Here is a 27,389-nt window from a genome sequence, read left to right as displayed (position 1 = left end):
GAAGAAAATAACATTTTCCGAGGCACAATTCCATTTATTCATCATTTTAAGTACAAAAAGACCAAGAAAGTTGAGTAGAGCATAAAAAAATACAAGTTTTAGTTTTACAAAAGTTTATAAATTATTAAGTTGAAATCTATAAAGCATTAGAAAAATATAGATCCGTCGATATTTATCATTTTTTACTTTGATTCTTGTTTGAGGGTAATAGTGTACAGTACAGTACACAAGTTACAGTAACAACCACTGCAGTGGAAGCCCTACTTTGATACCCACCAATTCAGGGGCCACTATAACATGAACGAGGGACACAAGTTGCAGTAACAACCACTACAGTGGAAGCCCCTACTTTGATACCCACCTATTCAGGGGCCACTATAACATGAACGAGGGACACAAGTTGCAGTAACAACCACTACAGTGGAAGCCCCTACTTTGATACCCACCTATTCAGGGGCCACTATAACATGAACGAGGGACACAAGTTGCAGTAACAACCACTACAGTGGAAGCCACTACTTTGATACCCATTTATTCAGGGGCCACTATAACATGAACGAGGGACACAAGTTGCAGTAACAACCACTACAGTGGAAGCCCCTACTTTGATACCCACCTATTCAGGGGCCACTATAACATGAACGAGGGACACAAGTTGCAGTAACCACTACAGTGGAAGCCCTACTTTGATACCCACCTATTCAGGGGCCACTATAACATGAACGAGGGACACAAGTTGCAGTAACAACCACTACAGTGGAAGCCCCTACTTTGATACCCACCTATTCAGTGGCCACTATAACATGAACGAGGGACACAAGTTGCAGTAACAACCACTACAGTGGAAGCCCCTACTTTGATACCCACCTATTCAGTGGCCACTATAACATGAACGAGGGACACAAGTTGCAGTAACAACCACTACAGTGGAAGCCCTACTTTGATGCCCACCTATTCAGGGGCCACTATAACATGAACGAGGGACACAAGTTGCAGTAACAACCACTACAGTGGAAGCCCCTACTTTGATGCCCACCTATTCAGGGGCCACTATAACATGAACGAAGGACACAAGTTGCAGTAACAACCACTACAGTGGAAGCCCTACTTTGATACCCACCTATTCAGGGGCCACTATAACATGAACGAGGGACACAAGTTGCAGTAACAACCACTACAGTGGAAGCCACTACTTTGATGCCCACCTATTCAGGGGCCACTATAACATGAACGAGGGACACAAGTTGCAGTAACAACCACTACAGTGGAAGCCCCTACTTTGATACCCACCTATTCAGGGGCCACTATAACATGAACGAGGGACACAAGTTGCAGTAACAACCACTACAGTGGAAGCCCCTACTTTGATACCCACCTATTCAGTGGCCACTATAACATGAACGAGGGACACAAGTTGCAGTAACAACCACTACAGTGGAAGCCCCTACTTTGATGCCCACCTATTCAGGGGCCACTATAACATGAACGAAGGACACAAGTTGCAGTAACAACCACTACAGTGGAAGCCCCTACTTTGATACCCACCTATTCAGGGGCCACTATAACATGAACGAAGGACACAAGTTGCAGTAACAACCACTACAGTGGAAGCCCTACTTTGATACCCACCTATTCAGGGGCCACTATAACATGAACGAGGGACACAAGTTGCAGTAACAACCACTACAGTGGAAGCCCTACTTTGATACCCACCTATTCAGGGGCCACTATAACATGAACGAGGGAAATTATATGTTTTAACAATAATCCAACCAACCCCTATTCAGGGGACACCCCTATTCAGGGAACACCCCTATAAAGGGGGCAGTTTGTTAGATCCTGAAGGTGTCTCCTCAATAGAGGTTCTGCTGTATAGGTATTTAGCTTTCTATCCCAGAATACTTGGGTAGAATTACAGCCAGCCAATCTATTGACACTGATCACTATATGCACTTAAACTCTAAATAGTAAGCTTTATATACAAAAGAAAAATGTTCAACATGAAAAAGTTATAAAACAATTTAACAGGAATCTAACAATATATTTAGTACTTAACAGTAGGATTCAATATAGAAAGTCTTTGCACGCTTAAAATCTATAATATAATCTTTAAATCTATACATAGAGATGCTCTATATTATATAGTTGTAAAGCTCTGGAAAAACGAAACCAGAAAACCCATGCTAATTGCACAAGCTTTCCAAATAGATCTATTAAATATTTTCACCATAAAAATCATTGAGAAATCTATATATATATAATTTTGTCTATATTTTAATCTTACTGTGGTAGTGAAGCTAGAAAAGTTTCATATACCAAAAATGCATCCATCCAAGTGTCGGTCTAGATGCATTTCCATGTATTAAATACTATATAGATGTATAAATTCATAAAAAATAACTATATAGATGTATAAACTCACACTGCACTACGATACTTATCAAGTTAAATCATGTACACAATGTCTCCCGGTCCAGTCGCCTTATTAGTATTATTATCTTCTTTATCTAAATTTAAGATATATATTTCATATCCCTATTTCTTAAATGAACATAAATCTAAATAATCTTTTGTCTTTTATATAATTCAATATTCACTATTTAGGGGTCCAAGGGGCTATAGCTTGTATTCTCTACCCACACCCTGATAGTCCTGCTCTAGGAGAAGACAATCTAAAATTTGCTATTAGTAAAGTAAAACCCTTTTTCAGTACTGGTAAAAATTTGTAGCTAATAAGATACTATGTATGTATGTAGTCTCAAATAGCATATATTCCCATCCCTACACACCCAAACAAGACTATTTCTTTAGCTTACTTGAAGTATTAAATCTTAATTTGTTTCTTCACATCTTTTCAATATAATTTGAGGGAAACAACCCTTCCCTGCCGTTGAACTTTCCTTTCCACCAACCAGATTCTTCTGTGAACGGAAGAAAAACAATTATTGTGCACAACATTGTTCGTGTAAGACAAAATTAGAATAGTTATTTAATTTATTTCATAAAACATTGTGTCCGACACCAACATTTTATAATACAGTATACACAATCCAAAGATGGTGTTGGTAGTCTATACCTGCCTGTATAGAACCTACAAATGTGAAAGAAATATGGGACAATGTCATGTGTGACAGGTTCATACTCACTATGGTGCCTAGACTTTTCCATTTTACTTTTGATAGGTATCAATATTGGAATGGAATATTTGCAGTGTCTATACTGGTAGGGATCTCACAAAATAGACTGAAGTTACATATAATTAAAAATAAAGTAGGCCAGACTGACTTACTTAAATCCCTGACTAAGTAATTAACAATTACCATAAAGTATTAAGTTACCTTCTTTAATAATTGAGAAAACATCTCCCGTGTTGAAGCTGAGCTCATCAGTATCTTGTGCATCGTAAGCATAGAGAGCTCTGCATTTTGGATAAGATGGCTTAGGAGCTCTTGTAGGCCTTGGTTGTCCACGTGCTGGTGGTGGCCTGCTGCTAGGCTTTGTAATTGAATTCCTCATTCGCCTATAGTGACAAGTTATTAATTAATAAACAGAATTATTTTTTAAAAACAATATTAAATGTTTTTTTATTTGAAAAACTTAAATAATCTGACAGAATAATTCCTCTTTTCCACAGTCACCAGAAAATTCAACACATCATAATCTTGATCAATTTAACCTAATTTCTACAAACAAAGTTTTCTTTCTGAGTTGATAGTATAAAAGGACAGTAATATACAAAGCTTCTTCTAGTCATTCAGTAAAATTCTAATCATAACATGATCATACAATCAATAATCACAAAGAATACATTACTCACCCTGTTTGTCCTGATGAGGGCGTCTGAAGGAAGGCCTGGTTCCCTAATGAACCATTTGCAATTTTTTTGGCAAGATTTTGTGCACCAGTACGCGGTAGAGATGGTGTATTTGCAGAGCTTCTACGTCGGGCTGGAAAAGGTTAAAAAACAACCATTAATACATTTTTAATTAATAAGTAATAAGTTAAATTTGATACAATTGGAAAGCTAACAAAAATATCTTAACTTACATGAGTTACGAGACTGGCCTGATTGGGGTGCATTTGGGGCACTTCTTCTAGGCACAGATGCATATGATGGTATACTTGGTTGGTGTTGCATGCGTTGTCCTCCACCACGTTGACCTCCGCCATGGTGTCCCCCACTACGTTGACCTCCGCCATGCTGTCCCCCACCGTGGTGACCTCCTCCTTGTCTTCTGCCAGCCATTTGTTTTTCTTGAGGGGTAAGTTGGATCTGTCTTTGTCCAGGCCCTGAAAACAATTACATACTATTAAGAGCAATACAACGTTTTAAAGAAATCCTTCATAAACAATTTACACACTACTCTTCTTATTCTTACTTTGTAACATGCACCTTAATGAGATTGTCAAATCGATGATGATATAATGGGAGAATAGAACTTTAAAACTGTAAGCCTACTGTATGTGTACTTACTTACACTGGTAGCTGACTACTCTATGCAATAATAATCAGTGTAATAATTTAGAAAATAAAAATAATCATTTAGCAGTATCTATGAGGAAGATAGCTGGCACTATTTTAATAACCAGGGCAAACTTACTACTTTCCCTAGGTAATCCTGGTCCAATATCAACTCGCAAAACCTTGCCACTTGGTTTCAGAACTGCCTCTTCTCCAGTACCAACTCCAAAACGAAGACTTCTTACTCCGCCACCTCCCCATCCTTCTTTCTTGACTGCAAAGTCAATACTACAAGAAATATATATATAAGTTGAATATACACACTCACCACTAAAGTAAATATGAAATATCATGATTTTCTGTGTCATTTTCTCTCATTAATTCTGTACAAATAGCCACATAATTAAGCCCTGTATCTCATTAAGCCATTATATGTTTGATAGACAGCACATTTAGAAACAACCCAATTTTTATTAGATTAAAATTATTAGTAGAATTAGTAAAACTTTTACATTCTTTATAGTGTAAAGCACTTCCTTCTTGATATCACCTTCTACATGTCTCAATAATACAAAGCACTTCCTTCTTTATATCACCTTCTAACATTGTTAATTAGCACTCACCTATCATTGAATTTTATCAACATTTCTCTTCCTAAAAGCTCCTTGGATTTTTTGTCGAGTACTGTTAAAAATTCCGTCTTGAACATTGATTCTAGTAATGTTGCATAATCATTTGTTACGTTTAACACAAAGAAGTCATCCTTTAGAGTACTGAAACAGAGGATAATAATCATTATTATAAGAGGAATTTCTTATCCTGAATATGTATGCCTCTGTCTCTTAAGAAAATTTTACATCTAAAGGTACTCCTAGAATTACACATTTTCTTGGAAAAACAAAAAACACCTTCAAGTTGTGAAATAGAGTGTTTCTTACATTAATTATAAAGATTGAAATCAAGTGTTGGGTCTTGATTTCCTAGGAAGTGAGACAATTATTTTTTTTAAAGTGTTATATGAAACAAGAGAAGAGTGCATTCAATACCTGAGTGAGACAGAGTCCAACATATCAATGGGAATCTTGCGTTTACAGACATCCTTAATTATACCCTTTTCAGGACCTTGCTTCACCTTTTCTCGTCCAATCAGATAGATGCATTTATTGGATAGCAACAGGTTTCTCTTGGTTGCCTAGTGAAATGTAAAATATAACATGTAGTATACCGGGCTACAATCTGCCAAAAAAAGCAGCAACTAGACAACACCAGGCTAGGCCTATAGATGTCCGTACGTTACCACTGTTTACCAGCTAGGCCTACAAAAACATGAAAGTCCATTTGACGCGAACTACTGTACGGAAAGTATTGGTCATTATAAAGAATAAACAAATTAATTGAATCAAACAAGGTTATATGGATAAGTTTTTCATAATTAATGTAAAGTTAAAGTAAAATGTCTCAATACAATTGTTCATGCTTTACCTTAAACCTTCTATCATATTTGGTTACAGTGTGTGCAAATTCAACTCTCTCACGTTTTGGTACAAAAATACGCAAGTTGGGGGCATGATCAAGACCAATGTAGTCACCAGCAAAATTCCTGTTGAGGCTGAATTTGCGACGTTCTTTCTTTTTATACAGAATGTCGCTTGCTAAAGAATATTAAAATAATAATTTTTTATTTGTAAAATTTATTATTCTTGATTTTGAATTACTAAACATTAGTGGTTCAATCATTATACCACAATATTTCATTCATAATAGAAATATCAAATATATAGTTTAGTTTATAAAGTTTGCTTACTACCTACCCTGTTTCTTGAGTCGATCAAAATGTTTGTTAGCATTAAATTTACGGAATCCTTTCTGAATTATACGAGCATATCCATCAAACTTTCTTTCTCGTTGTTCTTCCAGCAGAAACAGCTAAAAAAAAATGGAAAGAATTGTATATATACATAACAAATCAACCATTTTACCAATTTTTCTACCTACACATCTTTGCTTGTTACATTATATATGATGTGATATCATGTCCCCATCACATTTTTTATTTCAAAATGTTAGAAACTTGGATGCTTACAGATTCTGGGTTCTTGATAAAGACCTTTGACCTTCCAAGTTGCCATTGGTCTGATTCCATGCTGACTGCATCCATCAGATGCTTTATACCACTCTTTACATCACCTTTCCATTTTGGCCAAGTTTCTGGTGTCAAAATAGCATATCTAGAAAGAATTTAATGAATGTTACTAATCTTACATATAAAAGCTACTCCTTCCCTTCCTGCAGTGAGACAACCCTATGGCAACAGATGTTTTGTATTGCCAAAGGTGTCCCTTTAATAGGTTCCACTGCATTTCATAAGTGAATTTTCTATGTTTAAAATCACTAAAACTCCCCCTATATTTACCTCCTTAAGAACTTATCAAATTCTCTTCTGTAAGCAAATCCAGCTCTTCTCACCCTGATATTCTCTTTAAGACCTAGGTATTCCACCTGATGTACAACCCTGAAGTTATAAAGTCATTGTCACAATATCCAGTAAGTGTCAAAAGAAAAGAAGTAGACTTTGTACCGTAACCACAAATGGGCACATAACACATACAGTACGATCTTACGACAACAGACAATTCATTGTGTATTAAGTTAATTAATTCATACATACATTAAGTTAAAAGTAAACAACTGAATAAACAATCTTATGTATTGTGTAACAAAAGTTCTGTTGAGCTCAATGTTACCCAATCAAATATGCCAAATGATACTATTTAGTAAATAAATAATTTCACAGTAAATAAATTCAAATATAAACAGTTCACGAAATGAATTAACAATGTAATATGGAAAATAATTAGCATCATCACTTTTAGTTGTAAACTTACCTTTTTTCCTCCCAGTCATGTGGTTTCTTAGTTTCATTAGGTTTGATACAACGAATGTAATGAGGAGTACATTGCATTAATTTTTGGACTAGTGTATTAGCTTGAGTCTAAAAAAGATAATAAACTACCCTATAGTTACAATTGACAGACACACCTCAACATATTCCAGTCTACTAATACAGTAATATAAGTATGATGATGAGATATAGTAGGGTAAAATGACATGAGATATAGTAGGGTAAAATGACATGAGATATAGTAGGGTAAAATGACATGAGATATAGTAGGGTAAAATGACATGAGATATAGTAGGGTAAAATGACATGAGATATAGTAGGGTAAAATGACATGAGATATAGTAGGGTAAAATGACATGAGATATAGTAGGGTAAAATGACATGAGATATAGTAGGGTAAAATGACATGAGATATAGTAGGGTAAAATGACATGAGATATAGTAGGGTAAAATGACATGAGATATAGTAGGGTAAAATGACATGAGATATAGTAGGGTAAAATGACATGAGATATAGTAGGGTAAAATGACATGAGATATAGTAGGGTAAAATGACATGAGATATAGTAGGGTAAAATGACATGAGATATAGTAGGGTAAAATGACATGAGATATAGTAGGGTAAAATGACATGAGATATAGTAGGGTAAAATAACATGAGATATAGTAGGGTAAAATGACATGAGATATAGTAGGGTAAAATAACATGAGATATAGTAGGGTAAAATGACATGCAGATACAGTATGAGGCTTACTGCACTGAATCGCGTGTGGACAAGCCAGTTTTAAGTATGTATTTGAGAAGACTCATTTTACCACCAGAACCATGAAGCGGTTAGCCTCGAACGCTTCTGGTGTTATGGCTATGGATTATGGTTCCACTGTATTAACCACTCAGCCACACACTCACTCAATATGTGACTGAAGAGAATTATCTATATTCAAAATCAAGAAATAAATCAAGAAAGAAGAAGTGAAATACAGAGGTTGAGCTTACTTTAATTTTAGAACTGGCTGTGGTTGGTCGACTCTTGTTACTACCAATCTGTTCAGGGAAAAGCTGCACAAAAAAAGGACTGTAAAATAAACATATAAAATAGTGATCATTAGATCAGTGACTAGAAACATTCTTATGACTCATTACACATCAGCAATCATACAAAAATGCATTTTGAAAAAGATTTTAAAAAAGGTCTACCACACAATATCAACTCCTATATTACAAATTCACAAGATTCACAAAAATTTACTCACTTTTCACTGCTTTGCATTAACTCAATCAAATCAGGAAATAGAACATCTCGATTACGTTCACAGAATCCAACAGCATCGTAGGACACCTAACAGAACAAATTGTAAAACTCATTATCATCACCATAATCTTGAAGTTTCATGCATTTAAGTATCAAGACATACAAATGCATGCTGTGGACTTTTATAACATTATAATTTTCAAAGATATAAACAAAATTTGATACCAATTTAAAATCATATATTCATAATCATGTATCGTTATATAATGTATATGAAATGTAAACAAAATATACATATAATTTTGATTTTATCGACAATTGTTATAATTAGAAATCATTCATCTTGCTATGTAGAATATAAAATTTACTGGACTGGATATACTTTTATTTGAAATAAGCCTTCTTTCCATCCTTGTATGTAAGTGTATACGTTTAACATTTTATTTTATTAATGGCTTAGCAAATTGCACATGTTTATAGAGCGGGTGGTATAAAATGACATTGTCACTTACCTTACCAGCATAGTGGTGTACTGTAAATCCAATAGAACTACTTTGGTAGAACTGGTTATCTCCTACACTTAAAGACAACTTGTTAAGAAGCTTCATATCAGCACCTTCAGCCACAGCATGCATGGTGGCACAGACATCATCTAGAACACACATCACTCCTGGAGGGTTCTACAACCAAATATCAACATGCACAGAACATTTGCTAAAAACTATTACAATAATTTTAAAATTACAAACTATTCTATAGCTGTTTTCTTATTACCTCAACTTGTTTATGTATTTGTCTGTTTGTTTGATTACATCAAAACTACTGAATGACTTACCTTAGATTCAATCAGGTCACAGACAACTTTGTTGTTAAAATAGTCAATTGCTTTCCATTTAATGCCTTCCTGCACATACTCTTCCTGTCAGAAAACAAGATAGTGATAATGAAACAGGCTGTTGTCTACTACTTGTGTGGGGAATTCCCTGTAATTATTAGTTGGTGAAAGTTCTATAATGAGCCTGAGCCTTTCAACAAACGAAATTATTCCACTCTCCACAAACATTATTTGGGCCTTTTTGTGACGAACCCAAGTTACTGCAAGCAATGAACTGCCATGTATACAGAATTAGGCAAACAGTCAACCATGCAGAAATAAAAAAGAATAACTGATTTCTCCATGCCCCTATAGAACTATTTGCATGTGAAGTGCCATTTAAATCCATTAGTGTCTTTTGTTCTTCAGTTCATTAATATACAAATAATGACTGTTTATAAGTGCAATGGTACATACAGTAGTAGTATGTTTCATCTTTCTTCAATCAGTTCATTAATATACAAATAATGACTGTTTGTGAGTGCAATGGTACATCGTAGTATGTTTCATCTTTTACAACAGGCAAGCACACAACTAAAACTATTCAAGAAAGCAGCACTCCAATTTTTGACATGAGGTAGAACTTATAAAAGGCGTACACTACAAGTTGATTTTTTTTTAAGCGATCAGTCTAGCCTAGTGTCATGAACAGTTGTTCATTTTATAATAATGTAAGCGTAACAAAATTCAACAGCCATACAAGAAAATTCAACAATCACTTTAAAGAGTTGTTGAATGTGACCCACAATCCTCCACACAAATGACAAGAATCTACTCAGGTGTGTTATAAAACATAGAAAAAAAAGAGGTATAGTTTGAAAGTAATTTACCTGCTCTGCCTTAAGTGTCAATTCTATAAAGATTTGCTGCAGTTTCTCATTCACAAAATTAATGCAAAACTGTTCAAAACCATTTTTCTGGAATATCTCAAATCCGTAAATGTCTAAGACGCCAATGTTCACCCTCTTCTTATCATTGGCCATGGCTGTATTTATAGACTGAAAGTAAACAATTCATTATGAGGTAATATACAAATAATAAATGTCTATGAATTGAACGGGAAAATATTTTCATGATTTGAAAGATTGACTGTTCCAAGGAATAGCTTTTTTACGAATACAAAACATTTATAATTTCTAATATAAACTTCCTAGAGTAAAGATTCAATTCAATTCAATTCAATAGACATTTATTTACAAAATCTGAATACATACAGCAGGAAAACAAGAAACAGGATTGTACAGAATTATAAAGTATATCAGAAAATGAAGGCAAAAGCCCTGAAAGATGTTTGCAACATCTTGTGTTGGGCGAGCCTTAACACAAATAAAAAAGAAAAGAAATGCATTGAAGAAAATCATAATAAATTTCATAATCTAAAATATGAATAACAGAAGAAAAAAAAATCTGTTGGTACTGCAGATCGAGACATGACTGATTAATAAAAATTTAATAAGTAGAAAAGGTGTATTTTTTTAATTTTGAGAGAAGTATCTTAGGGGAAGCAGATTTTAAAATGTAGGGTGGTAGGTTGTTCCATAGGGTGGGTCCAGAGTATCGAATGTTATGTTGGAAAGAATTTGTTCTATGGGAGGGTATAGATAATTTATTTTTAGTACGTGTGTGATGGAAAGAATTGGAAGTAAATAGATAACAAAGATGGTGAGGAAGGATTTTGTTTAAGGCAGAGTAGACAAAAATGATTTGGTTAATTAAATTGATAATTAAGATTTGAAAATAAATGAGAGGAATAGGAAATCAATTAATGCTTTTATCATGGAATTAAATGGCTGCAAAGTCACTAAAGGTTATTGTTGCATTATTCTGCAATTGTCGTCCTTCACTAACCACAAACTTGCACTAAACACTGACTTTTAATAAAATCCTGATATTTGGTGAATTCATCAGTTTTAAAAGGGTGTTTCAATTGCTTAAAGTCCACCACCAGATAATAACCATTTAATTGACCCTTTATAAAGGGTTTACTAAACAAATTAGAGCACCATAGATTACATGAATCACTCTTCTACTAACGCATATAATAACCATTTTTTATAAGGATTTACAACACGGCTTATAATGACCAAATAATCTGTGAACATGTGTGGATTTGTATGTGATGAGTCAGTTCTCAGATATGTGTGGGAATACTAAGTGGACAGACCTATTTGTCATGAAATTAATTGATGATTGTACAAAGATCAAAATAATATTCTCCAAATATTCCATATATGGTATGTTTGTTTAAAAAGGCAAAATGAAATTTAAAATATCCATTTTAAGAAATAAATTTTTAATATGAATAATAATGAAGCATATCAAATTGTGCAGGTTAGCTATATATAAGGTTGTTAGTTGTTTGTTGTTTGTTAAATTTACTGAGATACAAGGGTTTATCCAAAAAAGAAATAGTAATACCGACAACTTAAAGATCAATTGTCTCCCACAAATATTAAAAATCAAGATTAATTAGTTATATAAAAGTTATCACTTCCGTAGTAAAAAAACAAAACAAAAAATACTGTATATATATATTTAAACAATAATAGAATGTTGGTAAGGAACATGCATCAGAACATCATGTAAACAAACTCATGTAAGCTTTACCTTTAAAAACAGAAAATAAAAGTACTATACCTTCACCAGATAGTCAAATATTCTAGCATGTACTGCTTTGGCAAGAGCATCACGTGTGTACGCTGCTTGCTCCACGTTTAGTGTCACCTCAATAGATTCTTGCTGACCTCCCCATTTACTGTCCATCTTTCTACTGATCAGTTTTGATTCTAGCATACCCACATTAATATTAAATAAGTAAGCTGGAAAATCCAAAACTACAAAGACAGACAAATGTATTTAGTTAAAGTAGCACTTTAATAAATAATGTCGGTTTTATTGGTGTAATAATGGGGACTTTTGCACGTCTACTATGTCCTCGACTGATACGGCCCTATTTGTATGTCGTCATTTTTATGCACAAGTCGACTGAAACACTAACTGTCAAATTTGAGAACTCTGACTGAGATACAAGTAGATGTATGATGTCATAACACTGCAAACGTTTACCAAAATAATGGCGGAGAATGAGCTAGCAGAGAATGATCTAGCAGGGAATGATCTAGCAGTGATTCTGGGAATGTAGTGAAGTGCCTTCAGTTATATTTACAAACTGTTAATTATAAACCAAAGTTTCCAAGTAAAGTCTTGTAGGCTGTGAAGGGGACAGGACTTTCAATACATCTATAATCAAGCTCATCTGTTATGTAAGTAATTTTGTAGTTTTTAGATTATAAATATTTTAAACACTAATATCAAAAATAAAATCCCCTATAAATATACCTACGGTAATAACATAAATCCCCTATAAATATACCTAATAACATAAATATCATATAAATAACACGAAACAATAAACGATAAGCAAACAGCAATTTATTATTGTTTAAGAGAAGTAAAGTAGACAATAAATTTAATTAATGTTGAGAAAAAGGCGAGATAATATGCCGCCAAGCACTCCTTGAAGACCACACCTTCCTGTGTTGACTCACAATAGAGTGGTTTTATTAACTCTACACTTTTCAAGTGGAGACATCATATGTCCATGTGATAGAGTCAATGTATTTAAATAAGGTTTGTATTTTGTGGTTAAATTACCCGCTGTTCCAGGGAATTAGTCAGCTTCTATTTTATATCAAGACCTAAAAAGTGGTTGTTTAATATTATGTTTTCATTTTGAATTTGAATATAGGTGGAAAATAGTTTGATTTTGTATTGCACGGATTGAGGAAATGTTTTTATATTATAAACATTTTTTTTTTATTTTATAAATAACTATAAACTCGTAAAACTAAAACATATAATATATTTAGTTGTCACTACATGACAGCTATCCAGTGTACTCACAGTGTGACAGTTAAACCATATAAAATAATAATAATAATAATAATAATAACAATGATAATAATAATAATAATAATATTTATAGTTCCCACTACATGACAGCTATCCAGTGTACTCACAGTGTGACAGTTAAACAATATAAAATAATTATATTGCAATTGACACTTATTACATCTAAAGAAACATAATAATTGAATTGTTCAAGATCACTTCCAAATAAGGATAGAGATTTAAGAAGGATTTTAAGGATGTATAAATAGTCTATATTTCCTGTTTGATGCAATGAAGTATGAACGTTATCTACAGACCAAACAATGTAAATTCATCTACCTGTATATCTAATAGACTTCAATGGTTTCTATAGTCTAATAATGAAAGTGTAATGTAAATTGCAGTATCATGAATAAAGTGTAGTATTGTATACAGGTTGAGCTATTGTAGTAGCTGCTTGGAGTGAAACTCAAATAAACATGATAAATATTTAAATCAATAGGCCAGGAGTTTCTAGGTAGGAATTAATGTCTAAGTTAACAAGTCAATGTCCAGGAAAGTCTGAGGTCATGCCCAAACAACTCAGCCAAAAAACGCCACTGTAAGTGATGGCCCAAATAACTGTAAAATGTTGTTTGTTTGTACTGTACAAGCAATTACATATTTCCCCCATATCTATTCACAATGGTAATTAAAATATTCTATCCAAGACTTACACTCTGAATTTTCAACTTGAGCATAGTTTCCCTTCTCACAAAATCGTATATTTCCTATATGAAGCACACCCGCTACGCATGCCAATACACAATCCTGGTCTTCTTCTGATATGCCTATAATATCCATAGCTCCCTAAAAGACATAACAAAATATGAGATTTATAAAACACATGATTTTTAAAGAGATTTAAAGGTCTTCGCATCAATGGTGACAAATGGTCAAATGGTAAGGATAAAACAATCTGTGAGAGTTGAAAAAGGATTCTGAACTGAGATGGAATCAATTGAGCTGCTGCAACTCCCTGCAAGTCTCAATACAGTATACGATATATGACATAACAGAAAAAAAGCACAATAATAGCGAGTGATCACATACAGTATGGAATACTAAACTGATTTAAAATAAACAATTTAAGTAAAATTTATGAAATAGGCATAATAAAAAAAAAATGATAAAAAAATTATTAAAAACAATATAAATAAAGCAAAACAATGAAAAGGATAATAAAAATTAACAGTAGCACCAAACAATAAAAACAAAACAAATATGAACAAATTAGTAAAATCATAATATAAATAATAGCAAATGATTGACTATGTTGACAGCTGTGTGATTCCCTTGGGTCTATTTGAACACTGGATTATTATTAATGCCTCATTTAATACATAATCCACACATGCTTAACACAGTAGTAATCCACACACATACAATATGTAGTAATGCCAGAGAGCATGGAAGGTCTACACACACACACAAAGCTAATGTAGGCGAAGATCAATGGTTTCTATGGGATCAAATAAAAACCAAAACACTGAGATATTTGTGCTTGGTTTTCATTTCTAGACTCATATAGATTTTTAATACTTTTGTAAAATTTTAATACTGTTTAGTTTGAGATAGCAAAAGAAAGTGATATAAAATATACAGCTGAACATTTGTGTCATTTCCCATCCACACAAATTAATGTTTCTCATAATTTTACTCTCTTCAATTCAAAATGTCATGGTGTAGCAAACGATAAAAAAAAACAACAAAGTCAACATGCAAGACCAAAGATGATGATGTCATGATGATGTCAAAATGCAAGACAAAAGAATAAATAAAACATTGCAAAAATACAGTGATAATTAATTTAATTCAGTTTGTAGAAGCATGATGAGAGTATTCAAAATCAGCTCGTGCTTTGCTTGTAATCTATTTATTTAAAAAACAAAATTACTTGCAGATTATCAAGATTGTTTAATTGATTTATTGCTTTAGACGCTCACTGTCCCCCACTGTTGGATGTGAATTAAATAAAATAATAAAAATAAATTTAATCTAAGAAAAATGTTATCATTTTTAAGAATCTATTCTAGAAAACAATACAAAATGTGAATGTTATATTCTCAATGTTTTGACTCTGAGTGTTCACTATGAAACTATAATTAGAAAACCTATAATTTGATCAAACGATATTACAAAACAATAGATAAAATTTCATAATGTGAATATGAGAATAAAATAGAAATACAAAAAAACACATTTATACACAAATAACAGCAAAACCCAGAAACCAGCAATAAAAAAGCAATCTCAATAACAAAGTGCTTACCATTGTCCTTTTAAATGCCTTGCAAGTTTAAAGGTTGGCAAGGAAAATAAGTTAAATTACTTTTAAAACATCGGAATATTAATAAAACTACCATATTTATTCAAATTTAAAAACCCATTTTAAAACATTCTCCCTTTGAATAAACCCCCGGGGTGGTTGTCAATTTAAATTGAAAAGTGTCATTGTCCAATGTAATGGGAAATGGTCATTGTCCAATGTAATGGGGAAGGGGGGGGGGGGGGTGTAATTTAGGGGAGGGGTTTTGTTTATTTAAAGCATGTTTTAATTGAGGTGCTTACCAATGTATCTCTAAACTCCTTAGCATCATCCATATCATCTACAGTGTAAGCACCACTTTGGTTTAAGTAATAATAATATTCTGGCGTAGTCAGTCCTAATTGAGCTGTAGAGAAAACCCAGTCAGTATTATGTGGAAGAGTTGAAATTTGAACAAAATTGTTTTTAATATCTGTTTTAAAAATGTACAACATATAACTTTGGCATTCCTAATTAAATCCTAATTCCTTTCAATTAGTATGTGATTGTTTTAATATTAGGAATTTTGATATGATCATATTTTATGTAATACTTACATTTTTGTTGATCTGTTGTGCCATTTATGAGCTGATAAAATATATGAAAACTTCTTTCTCCAACATTTTGGCTGACAACCCGTGATTTTTCCAACAGGAAATTTGAAATTTTACCTCCATCAGGTTCGCCACCTACAGTAAACTGGATCTCCACGTACTTCCCCTGAAAAAAACAAAAAACAAACATATTCTCCAATTAATCTAACCAAGTATAGTAAGTAAAGCAGGTTTTTTATAACACACCTGACTAGATTCTTGTCATTTGAGTGAATGATTGTGGGTCACATGATATTCATGTTGTTAAAATGACAATTAATATCATCGTATCCTATTGTCAATCAATCGTCATCAATCATGTAATTTTTGTATATGGCCATTTAATTTCATTATAATGACCATTGAATTTTGTTATATGAGTTATATAAATTATAAATAAATTAATATGTATAATAAATGAAATCCACTTGGAATATAATTAAATACTGTACTTACAAATCTACTTGAATTGTTATTCCTGACAGTCTTGGCATTCCCAAAAGCCTCTAACAATGGATTGGACTGAATGATGATGTCTTTGACATGTTGAACTTTGGCCCCACCTCCGGACACTCTTGCAATGTAGCTCATAATGTACTTGGCTGCAACAGTTTTCCCAGCACCACTTTCCCCACTAGCATACAAAAAATAGTTTAAAAAAGTGTCCATAAACATGAACATGCTGTGTATTGATGTGTAAAGAAATGATTTTAGATGTTTATGAATGAACACAATGCTACTACTAACCTGATGATGACACATTGGCTCTCTTGCTCTATCAACATGTTCCTGTACATGTTGTCTGTAAGGGCGTACACATGCGGTGGGTTCTCATAAGATGCCTAAAAACATAAAGAACTCTGAATGTAATACATATCAATATATTCCTGTACCAAACTAAATTTGAAACCTGATCAGGGGTGGGTATACTTGCTAGTAATTGATGATACTTAATACAAGCTTTGTGGAAAAAGAGAAATCATGGTATTTTGAATAGGCAGTATAATACTACAGACAGTACTTACAGCTCCCTGGTAGATTTCAATTTCTTTCTCAGTAAAATAAGGCATCTGCTTGAATGGATTGATTGATATCAGCACTGGACCAATATATGTCTGATAACATTATTTGGTCAAGAAAGCATTTCAAATATAGATTCACTGTTATACTGATGTTCTGAATGATGTTTTATTTTCTGAAAATGTGAAAACCATAATGCATCAAATTGTAACTAAAATAAAAAAGAATATATTTGGTAAACTGAGCATTAATCCTAAAAAACGTTGAAAGCCTGTATAAAGTTTATAGCAGAAAGTCTGAGTTCAAGTCTCAATGTTTTCTCATTTTTTCAATTTACACAATCACTAAAAAGGATACATAAATCCAATCATCTAAGAACCTCTTGCGAAGGTTTTCAACAATGGCCGACTCTTGTATCTTGCTGAGCAGGACCATATCTTCAACCCCTGTCTGCTTCTTGTGGCTCTGCCAATGGTACGCCTACAAGTACAAACAATCAGTATTTTACTGTTAACATAAATGAATGCATTATAATTCTTTCTCACATTTTACAGTAGAAAAATCTAAAAAAACTGTAGAACAGACAAATTTCAAAATCAGCATCTTGAAAAGTGTAATATTGAAGTCTACAGCACCACGAGCAGCAGTGACAGATTACTTATCCACAGCTCTTTGAAAGATCGAGGTCTTTTATGCAGCACCATGCGTAATTATATCTCAATATAGATAAAGTAGTACATTTACCATGCGTCTGTCTCTATGAACACAGACAAGTAAACCAAAACTAGTTCACAGTGAATTCCATACCGTCTTATGTACTGTGTATACATACACATGCACAACCAAACCAGTAGAGTTCAATGGTTCCAACTGAATTGACTGAATTGCCCTTTTTGAACTAGAAACCATAGTTTTACCAACCATCCTGTATCGTGCAGGACGCATCCCGTATCTTGAAACACATGCATTTCTCAGACATTTAGTACAAGTCTATGCACGACCATTTTATCACTTTTTGAGGGGAATAATGCATTCAAATTAATTTAAATTGAATAGGCTCAACTACAGTAGCCCACTTTGTTGCCCATTTTGTTGTCCAATTTGTGTAACATTTTGATGTCCACTTTGTGGAACATTTTGGTTACGGGTTAACAAGCTTTGTATTCACTTTTTTATTCAGCAAACTAAATGATTAGGATACCTAAACTTTCATTTACTATAGTATAATAAACTTTGATAAGGTTTTATTATTTTATTGCTAATCACTTATAACTACTGTAGCAAACAAAACATTTATAATCACAAATCTTGTGCCTTAGTAAATGGCAAAGCTTTGCAAACAGAAGCTATAACAGATAGCAGGTCCCAAGAGACTAACAATTAGAGACAGGAAATATGAAGGGGACAAAAACGGTACTGGAAATACCTTGATCTTAGCAGATCAAAGGCTAGTTTACTAGTCACTATACTACTAATACCCTGATCTTAGCAGATCAAAGGCTAGTTTACTAGTCACTATAACTACTAATACCCTGATCTTAGCAGATCAAAGGCTAGTTTACTAGTCACTATAACTACTAATACCCTGATCTTAGCAGATCAAAGGCTAGTTTACTAGTCACTATAACTACTAATACCCTGATCTTAGCAGATCAAAGGCTAGTTTACTAGTCACTATAACTACTAATACCCTGATCTTAGCAGATCAAAGGCTAGTTTACTAGTCACTATAACTACTAATACCCTGATCTTAGCAGATCAAAGGCTAGTTTACTAGTCACTATAACTACTAATACTCTGATCTTAGCAGATCAAAGGCTAGTTTACTAGTCACTATAACTACTAATACCCTGATCTTAGCAGATCAAAGGCTAGTTTACTAGTCACTATAACTACTAATACCCTGATCTTAGCAGATCAAAGGCTAGTTTACTAGTCACTATAACTACTAATACCCTGATCTTAGCAGATCAAAGGCTAGTTTACTAGTCACTATAACTACTAATACCCTGATCTTAGCAGATCAAAGGCTAGTTTACTAGTCACTATAACTACTAATACCCTGATCTTAGCAGATCAAAGGCTAGTTTACTAGTCACTATAACTACTAATACTCTGATCTTAGCAGATCAAAGGCTAGTTTACTAGTCACTATAACTACTAATACCCTGATCTTAGCAGATCAAAGGCTAGTTTACTAGTCACTATAACTACTAATACCCTGATCTTAGCAGATCAAAGGCTAGTTTACTAGTCACTATAACTACTAATACCCTGATCTTAGCAGATCAAAGGCTAGTTTACTAGTCACTATAACTACTAATACCCTGATCTTAGCAGATCAAAGGCTAGTTTACTAGTCACTATAACTACTAATACCCTGATCTTAGCAGATCAAAGGCTAGTTTACTAGTCACTATAACTACTAATACCCTGATCTTAGCAGATCAAAGGCTAGTTTACTAGTCACTATAACTACTAATACCCTGATCTTAGCAGATCAAAGGCTAGTTTACTAGTCACTATAACTACTAATACCCTGATCTTAGCAGATCAAAGGCTAGTTTACTAGTCACTATAACTACTAATACCCTGATCTTAGCAGATCAAAGGCTAGTTTACTAGTCACTATAACTACTAATACCCTCGGATCTTAGCAGATAAAAGGCTAGTTTACTAGTCACTATAACTACTAATACCCTGATCTTAGCAGATCAAAGGCTAGTTTACTAGTCACTATAACTACTAATACCCTGATCTTAGCAGATCAAAGGCTAGTTTACTAGTCACTATAACTACTAATACCCTGATCTTAGCAGATCAAAGGCTAGTTTACTAGTCACTATAACTACTAATACCCTGATCTTAGCAGATCAAAGGCTAGTTTACTAGTCACTATAACTACTAATACCCTGATCTTAGCAGATCAAAGGCTAGTTTACTAGTCACTATAACTACTAATACCCTGATCTTAGCAGATCAAAGGCTAGTTTACTAGTCACTATAACTACTATAACAATTCTGATGACAGAAATACCCTGATCTTAGCAGATCAAAGGCTAGTATACTAGTCACTATAACTACTAATACCCTGATCTTAGCAGATCAAAGGCTAGTTTACTAGTCACTATAACTACTAATACCCTGATCTTAGCAGATCAAAGGCTAGTTTACTAGTCACTATAACTACTAATACCCTGATCTTAGCAGATCAAAGGCTAGTTTACTAGTCACTATAACTACTAATACCCTGATCTTAGCAGATCAAAGGCTAGTTTACTAGTCACTATAACTACTAATACCCTGATCTTAGCAGATCAAAGGCTAGTTTACTAGTCACTATAACTACTAATACCCTGATCTTAGCAGATCAAAGGCTAGTTTACTAGTCACTATAACTACTATAACAATTCTGATGACAGAAGCTAAGTTACCAAACTGACCTATTTTATTTCTTTAATTTTAAACCCTAATTCCTTTTTTGTAAGTTATGTGGTAAAATGTATAACCAATTGTCTTGCAGTTATACTAACTGCATGTTCAATATCACTATACTATGTTTCAATAACCTCTGCTCTAAAATCATTGTAAAATGCTTTTTTTTTTATTGTTTATAATGGTTTCTGAATAAATGCAATAAATGTTTGTTTTGAAACTTTTATGATGATGTAGCAATTTAAAAATGCAATATAATTTCTTTTTGTTTGATAAGCAGGGTAATAAATGTTTATAGATCATAATAATTATATTCATGCAATTAAGTCCGATTAGAATGCCGTTCAATAAACAGAACATGGAATCGGCAGATTGTGATTTGTGCACCTAACCATAAATTGTATACAGTATTGATATTTATCTATGGTTTGATATAGTGTGTAAGCCATTTGTATAAGTAATAAACTGATCTTCAATTTTTTGTTTGGTTTTTTTTTACGGAGATAAATATAGTAAACAAGTCGAGTAATTGTCATTGGAATGGTGTTGGAATTGGATATTATTATTACTTTTAAACACTGCATATCTACAGTGGTGTATGGCTATGAGAGCTCACTGGCTAAACCCAGGGGTCTCAGACTAAAGTGAGCCGCAGGAAAAAAAATACAATTCCGAATACAGTAACGTAAAAAACAATATACAGTATATTTTTATATTCAGGAAATGGTCCTTTCTGTGCATGCTATCATCTGCCACCGAGTTGCCTCAGTCAGAGTTTATGGTATTTAGAATAAATCTGAACTTAAAAACAGCCATTAATATATGTCGAAAAAGGTCAACGTCAGAGTGGCCAGTGATTTTAGATTTTAGGGGACCTTAACATGCTAAAACCAGGGGCCTTCGGCCTCTGCGTTACGCCACTGCATATTTATTTATCATGCTCATGCAAAAGTTGCAAGCGATTTCAGGCCACAATGCAGAATAATCCATCACCAATCAGTCCTACCGCAGTTCGTGTAAAGTAGAATATATTTGACACAACACGTTCATTTTTCTGTTCTGCTTTTGGTTTCTCTGCAGCTGCTATAGTACGCTGTGCTGGTACCGGTGGTTTACGCTCTATGCGTGGCACACCTGCTGGTTGAACAGGCCTTGGATTGCTCTTGATAAGTGCAAAAATAATGTTATTCTTTATTGGTTTATAAATGTAAAAAGTGTTAGTTCATCATCAAGGAAGTTAACATTCCATTGTGGGTCTATACTGGGTGCATCATTAAATAATACAGGTTACATTATATCAACAATGTCATAATGCCACTAAACCGCATTATGACATAGAGTAATTCCCACCTGCTGGCCCATCTAAACACCTTGCTGGGTTTTGTGGTCTCTATTTCCTGTTAACCTTTTTGCTTTATTTTCAATTGTTCAGCATATTCATACCATATAAGGTGATACCATTGACTTCGCTTTAATTTCATAGAACAATTGTTACAAAAAATCAATTTTGATTTGTATTTGTAATATATTTTCTCATATAGTCTAACCAATGACGTTCTTTCCTTTTGATGTTATCCATTCTATATTGCTTTTAATAGTATTTCCTGTTCACAACAAACAATCATCTCATATAATTTTTTTTATTCTGTTACAAATATATACCTACAGGAACTCTATGAACATAGACAAACACACCCTAAAAAATAACATTGAATAAACTAATATTATTATTACCAGTAACCTAACACTGTATTTTAAGAACCACAATATAATGACTAAGCCTGTACAGTGTCTTGAGAACAGTATGGTTAATAGGGAGTTTCAAAAAGGGGATAGCAGGTGAAAGGGAATAGTAGACGAAAGGGGATAGTAGACGGAAAGGGGATAGTCGACGGAAAGGGGATAGTCGACGGAAAGGGGATAGTAGACGAAAGGGGATAGCAGACGAAAGGGGATAGCAGGCGAAAGGGGATAGTAGACGAAAGGGGATATAGTAGTAGACGAAAGGGAATAGCAGGCGAAAGGGGATAGTAGACGAAAAGGGATAGTAGCATAAGGGGATAGTAGACAAAAGGAGATACAGTAGTAGACGAAAGGGTATAGTAGACGGAAATGGATAGTAGCATAAGGGGATATTAGACGAAAGGGGATATAGTAGCAAAAGGGGATAGTAGACGAAAGGGGATAGTAGACAAAAGGGGATAGTAGACAAAAGGAGATAGTAGACGAAAGGGGATAGTAGACGAAAGGAGATAGTAGACGAAAGGGGATATTAGACGAAAGGGGATAGTAGACCAAAGGGGATAGTAGACAAAAGGAGATAGTAGCATAAGGGGATATTAGACGAAAGGGGATAGTAGACAAAAGGAGATAGTAGACCAAAGGGGATAGTAGACAAAAGGAGATAGTAGACAAAAGGAGATAGTAGACGAAAGGGGATAGTAGACAAAAGGGGATAGTAGACCAAAGGGGATAGTAGACCAAAGGGGATAGTAGACAAAAGGAGATAGTAGACGAAAGGAGATAGTAGACGAAAGGGGATAGTAGACAAAAGGGGATAGTAGACGAAAGGAGATAGTAGACGAAAGGAGATAGTAGACGAAAGGGGATAGTAGACAAAAGGGGATAGTAGACAAAAGGAGATAGTAGACAAAAGGGGATAGTAGACGAAAGGGGATAGTAGACAAAAGGGGATAGTAGACAAAAGGGGATAGTAGACCAAAGGGGATAGTAGACCAAAGGGGATAGTAGACAAAAGGGGATAGTAGACAAAAGGGGATAGTAGACCAAAGGGGATAGTAGACCAAAGGGGATAGTAGACGAAAGGGGATAGTAGACAAAAGGGGATAGTAGACCAAAGGGGATAGTAGACCAAAGGAGATAGTAGACGAAAGGGGATAGTAGACAAAAGGGGATAGTAGACCAAAGGGGATAGTAGACCAAAGGGGATAGTAGACCAAAGGGGATAGTAGACTAAAGGGGATAGTAGACAAAAGGGGATAGTAGACCAAAGGGGATAGTAGACCAAAGGAGATAGTAGACGAAAGGGGATAGTAGACAAAAGGGGATAGTAGACCAAAGGGGATAGTAGACCAAAGGGGATAGTAGACCAAAGGGGATAGTAGACCAAAGGGGATAGTAGACGAAAGGAGATAGTAGACGAAAGGAGATAGTAGACGAAAGGGGATAGTAGACAAAAGGGGATAGTAGACGAAAGGAGATAGTAGACGAAAGGAGATAGTAGACGAAAGGGGATAGTAGACAAAAGGGGATAGTAGACCAAAGGGGATAGTAGACCAAAGGGGATAGTAGACGAAAGGAGATAGTAGACGAAAGGAGATAGTAGACGAAAGGGGATAGTAGACAAAAGGGGATAGTAGACCAAAGGGGATAGTAGACCAAAGGGGATAGTAGACAAAAGGAGATAGTAGACCAAAGGGGATAGTAGACAAAAGGGGATAGTAGACGAAAGGGGATAGTAGACGAAAGGGGATAGTAGACCAAAGGGGATAGTAGACGAAAGGGGATAGTAGACGGAAAGGGATAGTAGACGAAAGGGGATAGTAGACGAAAGGGGATAGTAGACCAAAGGGGATAGTAGACGAAAGGGGATAGTAGACGGAAAGGGATAGTAGACGAAAGGGGATAGTAGACGAAAGGGGATAGTAGACGAAAGGGGATAGTAGACCAAAGGGGATAGTAGACGAAAGGGGATAGTAGACGAAAGGGGATAGTAGACAAAAGGAGATAGTAGACGAAAGGGGATAGTAGACAAAAGGGGATAGTAGACGAAAGGGGATAGTAGACGAAAGGGGATAGTAGACGAAAGGGGATAGTAGACGAAAGGGGATAGTAGACGAAAGGGGATAGTAGACAAAAGGAGATAGTAGACAAAAGGAGATAGTAGACAAAAGGGGATAGTAGACGAAAGGGGATAGTAGACGAAAGGAGATAGTAGACAAAAGGGGATAGTAGACAAAAGGGGATAGTAGACGAAAGGAGATAGTAGACAAAAGGAGATAGTAGACAAAAGGAGATAGTAGACAAAAGGGGATAGTAGACAAAAGGGGATAGTAGATGAAAGGAGATAGTAGACGAAAGGGGATAGTAGACGAAAGGGGATAGTAGACAAAAGGGGATAGTAGACAAAAGGGGATAGTAGATGAAAGGAGATAGTAGACGAAAGGGGATAGTAGACGAAAGGGGATAGTAGACAAAAGGAGATAGTAGACAAAAGGGGATAGTAGACGAAAGGGGATAGTAGATGAAAGGAGATAGTAGACGAAAGGGGATATTAGACGAAAGGAGATAGTAGACGAAAGGGGATAGTAGACAAAAGGAGATAGTAGACAAAAGGGGATAGTAGACAAAAGGAGATAGTAGACAAAAGGGGATAGTAGACAAAAGGGGATAGTAGACGAAAGGAGATAGTAGACAAAAGGAGATAGTAGACAAAAGGGGATAGTAGACAAAAGGAGATAGTAGACAAAAGGAGATAGTAGACAAAAGGGGATAGTAGACAAAAGGAGATAGTAGACAAAAGGAGATAGTAGACGAAAGGGGATAGTAGACAAAAGGAGATAGTAGACAAAAGGAGATAGTAGACAAAAGGGGATAGTAGACAAAAGGGGATAGTAGACAAAAGGGGATAGTAGACAAAAGGAGATAGTAGACAAAAGGGGTAATTGTTTTAATCCTAATTGATAACTAATCAAACTTATAGGTTTAAAATAATTCCTGCATGGTTAAACTAGGCAGTAGAGTTCCCTTGTTATTTCATTCATAGCTGTCCTTGAACAAGTGACAAAAATGACATCCTGTGAGGTTTCATGCTATTATTCAGGAACTGCAACAAATTGTCTACAGTATCAACAGCAAAATCCTTAAACTTGCAGTTAAAAAATGTACGGTAATCATGAATATTGTTAAGGTCAAAATATGTCAATGACAAAAGACATCAAATCACTAAGAACATTTTCAAAACGGCGATTATTCATATTCAGTAATAACACCACAAATCCCGTCACAAAAGAAAAAAAAACCCTGTTTTAATAAGCTTTTAAAGCTGTATAGGCTAAATATCACTAGTTTAGGTTCTAGTATATTAAAGAAAAAAAACTACAGTATAGGACTTCTGTGTTTAACGCCATCAATTAATATAAAAAGAATGTTGTATTTATGCCATTTCAATCAATAGATTACCTTAAGCAAGCTACACTAGTCTTATGTTGTACGTGTGAACTAACTAATTAGCGATTCTAATAATAGAAAGGTTATCAAATTCGTTAAATTATATATTATTGATTGTAAACCACTAATAAATATAATCTATACATTTATAATATTTATTCTATTTAGATAACCTGATATAAACACAGATATGGCATTCAACCTAAGTCACCTTTTATCTGTCACTGCAAACATTGTAGTTTTACTAGTTGCCTCTATGGATAACAAATCTTCCACTATCCTAGGCTCTCTTTCTCCTAGTGAATTAAAAAAATATCTTCGTCCAAAAAAAGGACAATCAGCAACTTTTTGTTTTACATAGTCTAGAAATGAATTGGCTTCATTCCATGATGATCATATTATTGTTATTATAGAGGTACAGTATTGAATGACTTTATGAGTCAGCAACCATCATATAAGTGAAACCACCTACAATATAATAATAATGACTCAAATAACAGAATAAACACACCATATAATATTGTACAATAATTGTGACAAAGTGAATCACTTTCCATCTGGATGCAGAAAATTCTGACTATTAATTTTACCAGAGAGTTAGCTGGTCTATTTATTGGGGTGGGAAGGGGAAGTGCAAAAAGTACCAAAAAAAATTACTGTTATCCAGGAAAAACAACTTTGCAGAGCTTAAGGGACCCCAGAGCATGAGTAACTCTAATGCAACTACCCAGAGGGAGAGGTTCTTAAGAGTGCTAAAACAGGGCAGGGTCCTTTTCCCCTACGTTACACCACCGTATATACACAATATAATTATTAATTAATTTGAAATAATAAAGATGAGGAAATCTATTGACTATACAAAATAGCGCCTGGTATCATTGAAACAATAAGAAAAATCTCCCTTTTACACACCTGAAAAACAATACAATAGAAATACACAACATACTAACTTTATTATTTATACAGTATAAATTGTTATTATGTTTTTGTAATTTGTGTACTTACCATGTTTAGTTTCCTGATTAGGCTTGAACACCAAACGAAACGTCAAACTTCTTATTTGGTTACAAACAGTAGAAACTCATAAATATATGATTCTTAATATATTCTACATAAATTCAAAAATAGCTACAGCACATAAATATAATGTAACATAGACAAACAGCAACAGGTAGAGACTAGGCCTAGGCTACTAAAAAAGTGTTTGTTGTTCTCTTCCTATCCTATATAGCCTACATCACACACGCAACAACGAACAAGAATTCAACTGACAGATCAACAAGTTGAAATCATCGTATTCTTAAATAATTATATTGCGGTGTCTATCTGAATAGATTATTTATAAGCGATGAAAGGTCCATAAATACCGGTGCTACTTTCAACGGTATTTAAGCAAAATCTGTTATTCCAATCCGTGTTCAA

At 34.2% G+C, this 27,389-nt stretch overlaps 1 protein-coding gene across 4 annotated transcripts; it reads right to left on the bottom strand.

Moving 5' to 3' along the window:
* Positions 1-82: 82 nt before the first annotated feature.
* LOC140063207 (unconventional myosin-Ie-like) lies at positions 83-27,389 on the bottom strand. Of its 4 annotated transcripts, XR_011847587.1 has the most exons (28): positions 26,973-27,389; positions 17,700-17,822; positions 17,348-17,437; positions 17,070-17,164; positions 16,779-16,956; positions 16,287-16,449; positions 15,993-16,096; positions 15,694-15,711; positions 14,099-14,231; positions 12,129-12,325; positions 10,322-10,489; positions 9,453-9,536; positions 9,130-9,297; positions 8,619-8,704; positions 8,362-8,440; positions 7,348-7,454; positions 6,876-6,974; positions 6,546-6,690; positions 6,274-6,388; positions 5,945-6,114; positions 5,509-5,654; positions 5,086-5,235; positions 4,602-4,750; positions 4,048-4,290; positions 3,818-3,947; positions 3,339-3,520; positions 952-2,921; positions 83-867 (listed from the first exon to the last, which is right to left on the bottom strand). XR_011847587.1 is itself a non-coding variant. In XM_072109696.1 (27 exons), the coding sequence occupies exons 1-27, from the start codon at positions 26,973-26,975 to the stop codon at positions 2,845-2,847; spliced, it is 3,402 nt and encodes a 1,133-aa protein (XP_071965797.1). In that variant the 5' UTR covers positions 26,976-27,389; the 3' UTR covers positions 83-2,844. The 4 variants fall into 4 exon arrangements, 3 of the variants coding, with proteins under 3 accessions (XP_071965797.1, XP_071965799.1, XP_071965798.1); XM_072109696.1 differs by having other exon boundaries at positions 83-2,921; XM_072109698.1 differs by lacking the exon at positions 26,973-27,389 and adding an exon at positions 21,784-22,270 and having other exon boundaries at positions 83-2,921.

The sequence above is a fragment of the Antedon mediterranea genome, chromosome 11, assembly GCF_964355755.1.
Source record: "Antedon mediterranea chromosome 11, ecAntMedi1.1, whole genome shotgun sequence".
NCBI classification, from domain to species: domain Eukaryota; kingdom Metazoa; phylum Echinodermata; class Crinoidea; order Comatulida; family Antedonidae; genus Antedon; species Antedon mediterranea.
This window is presented reverse-complemented; position numbering and strand designations above follow the sequence as displayed.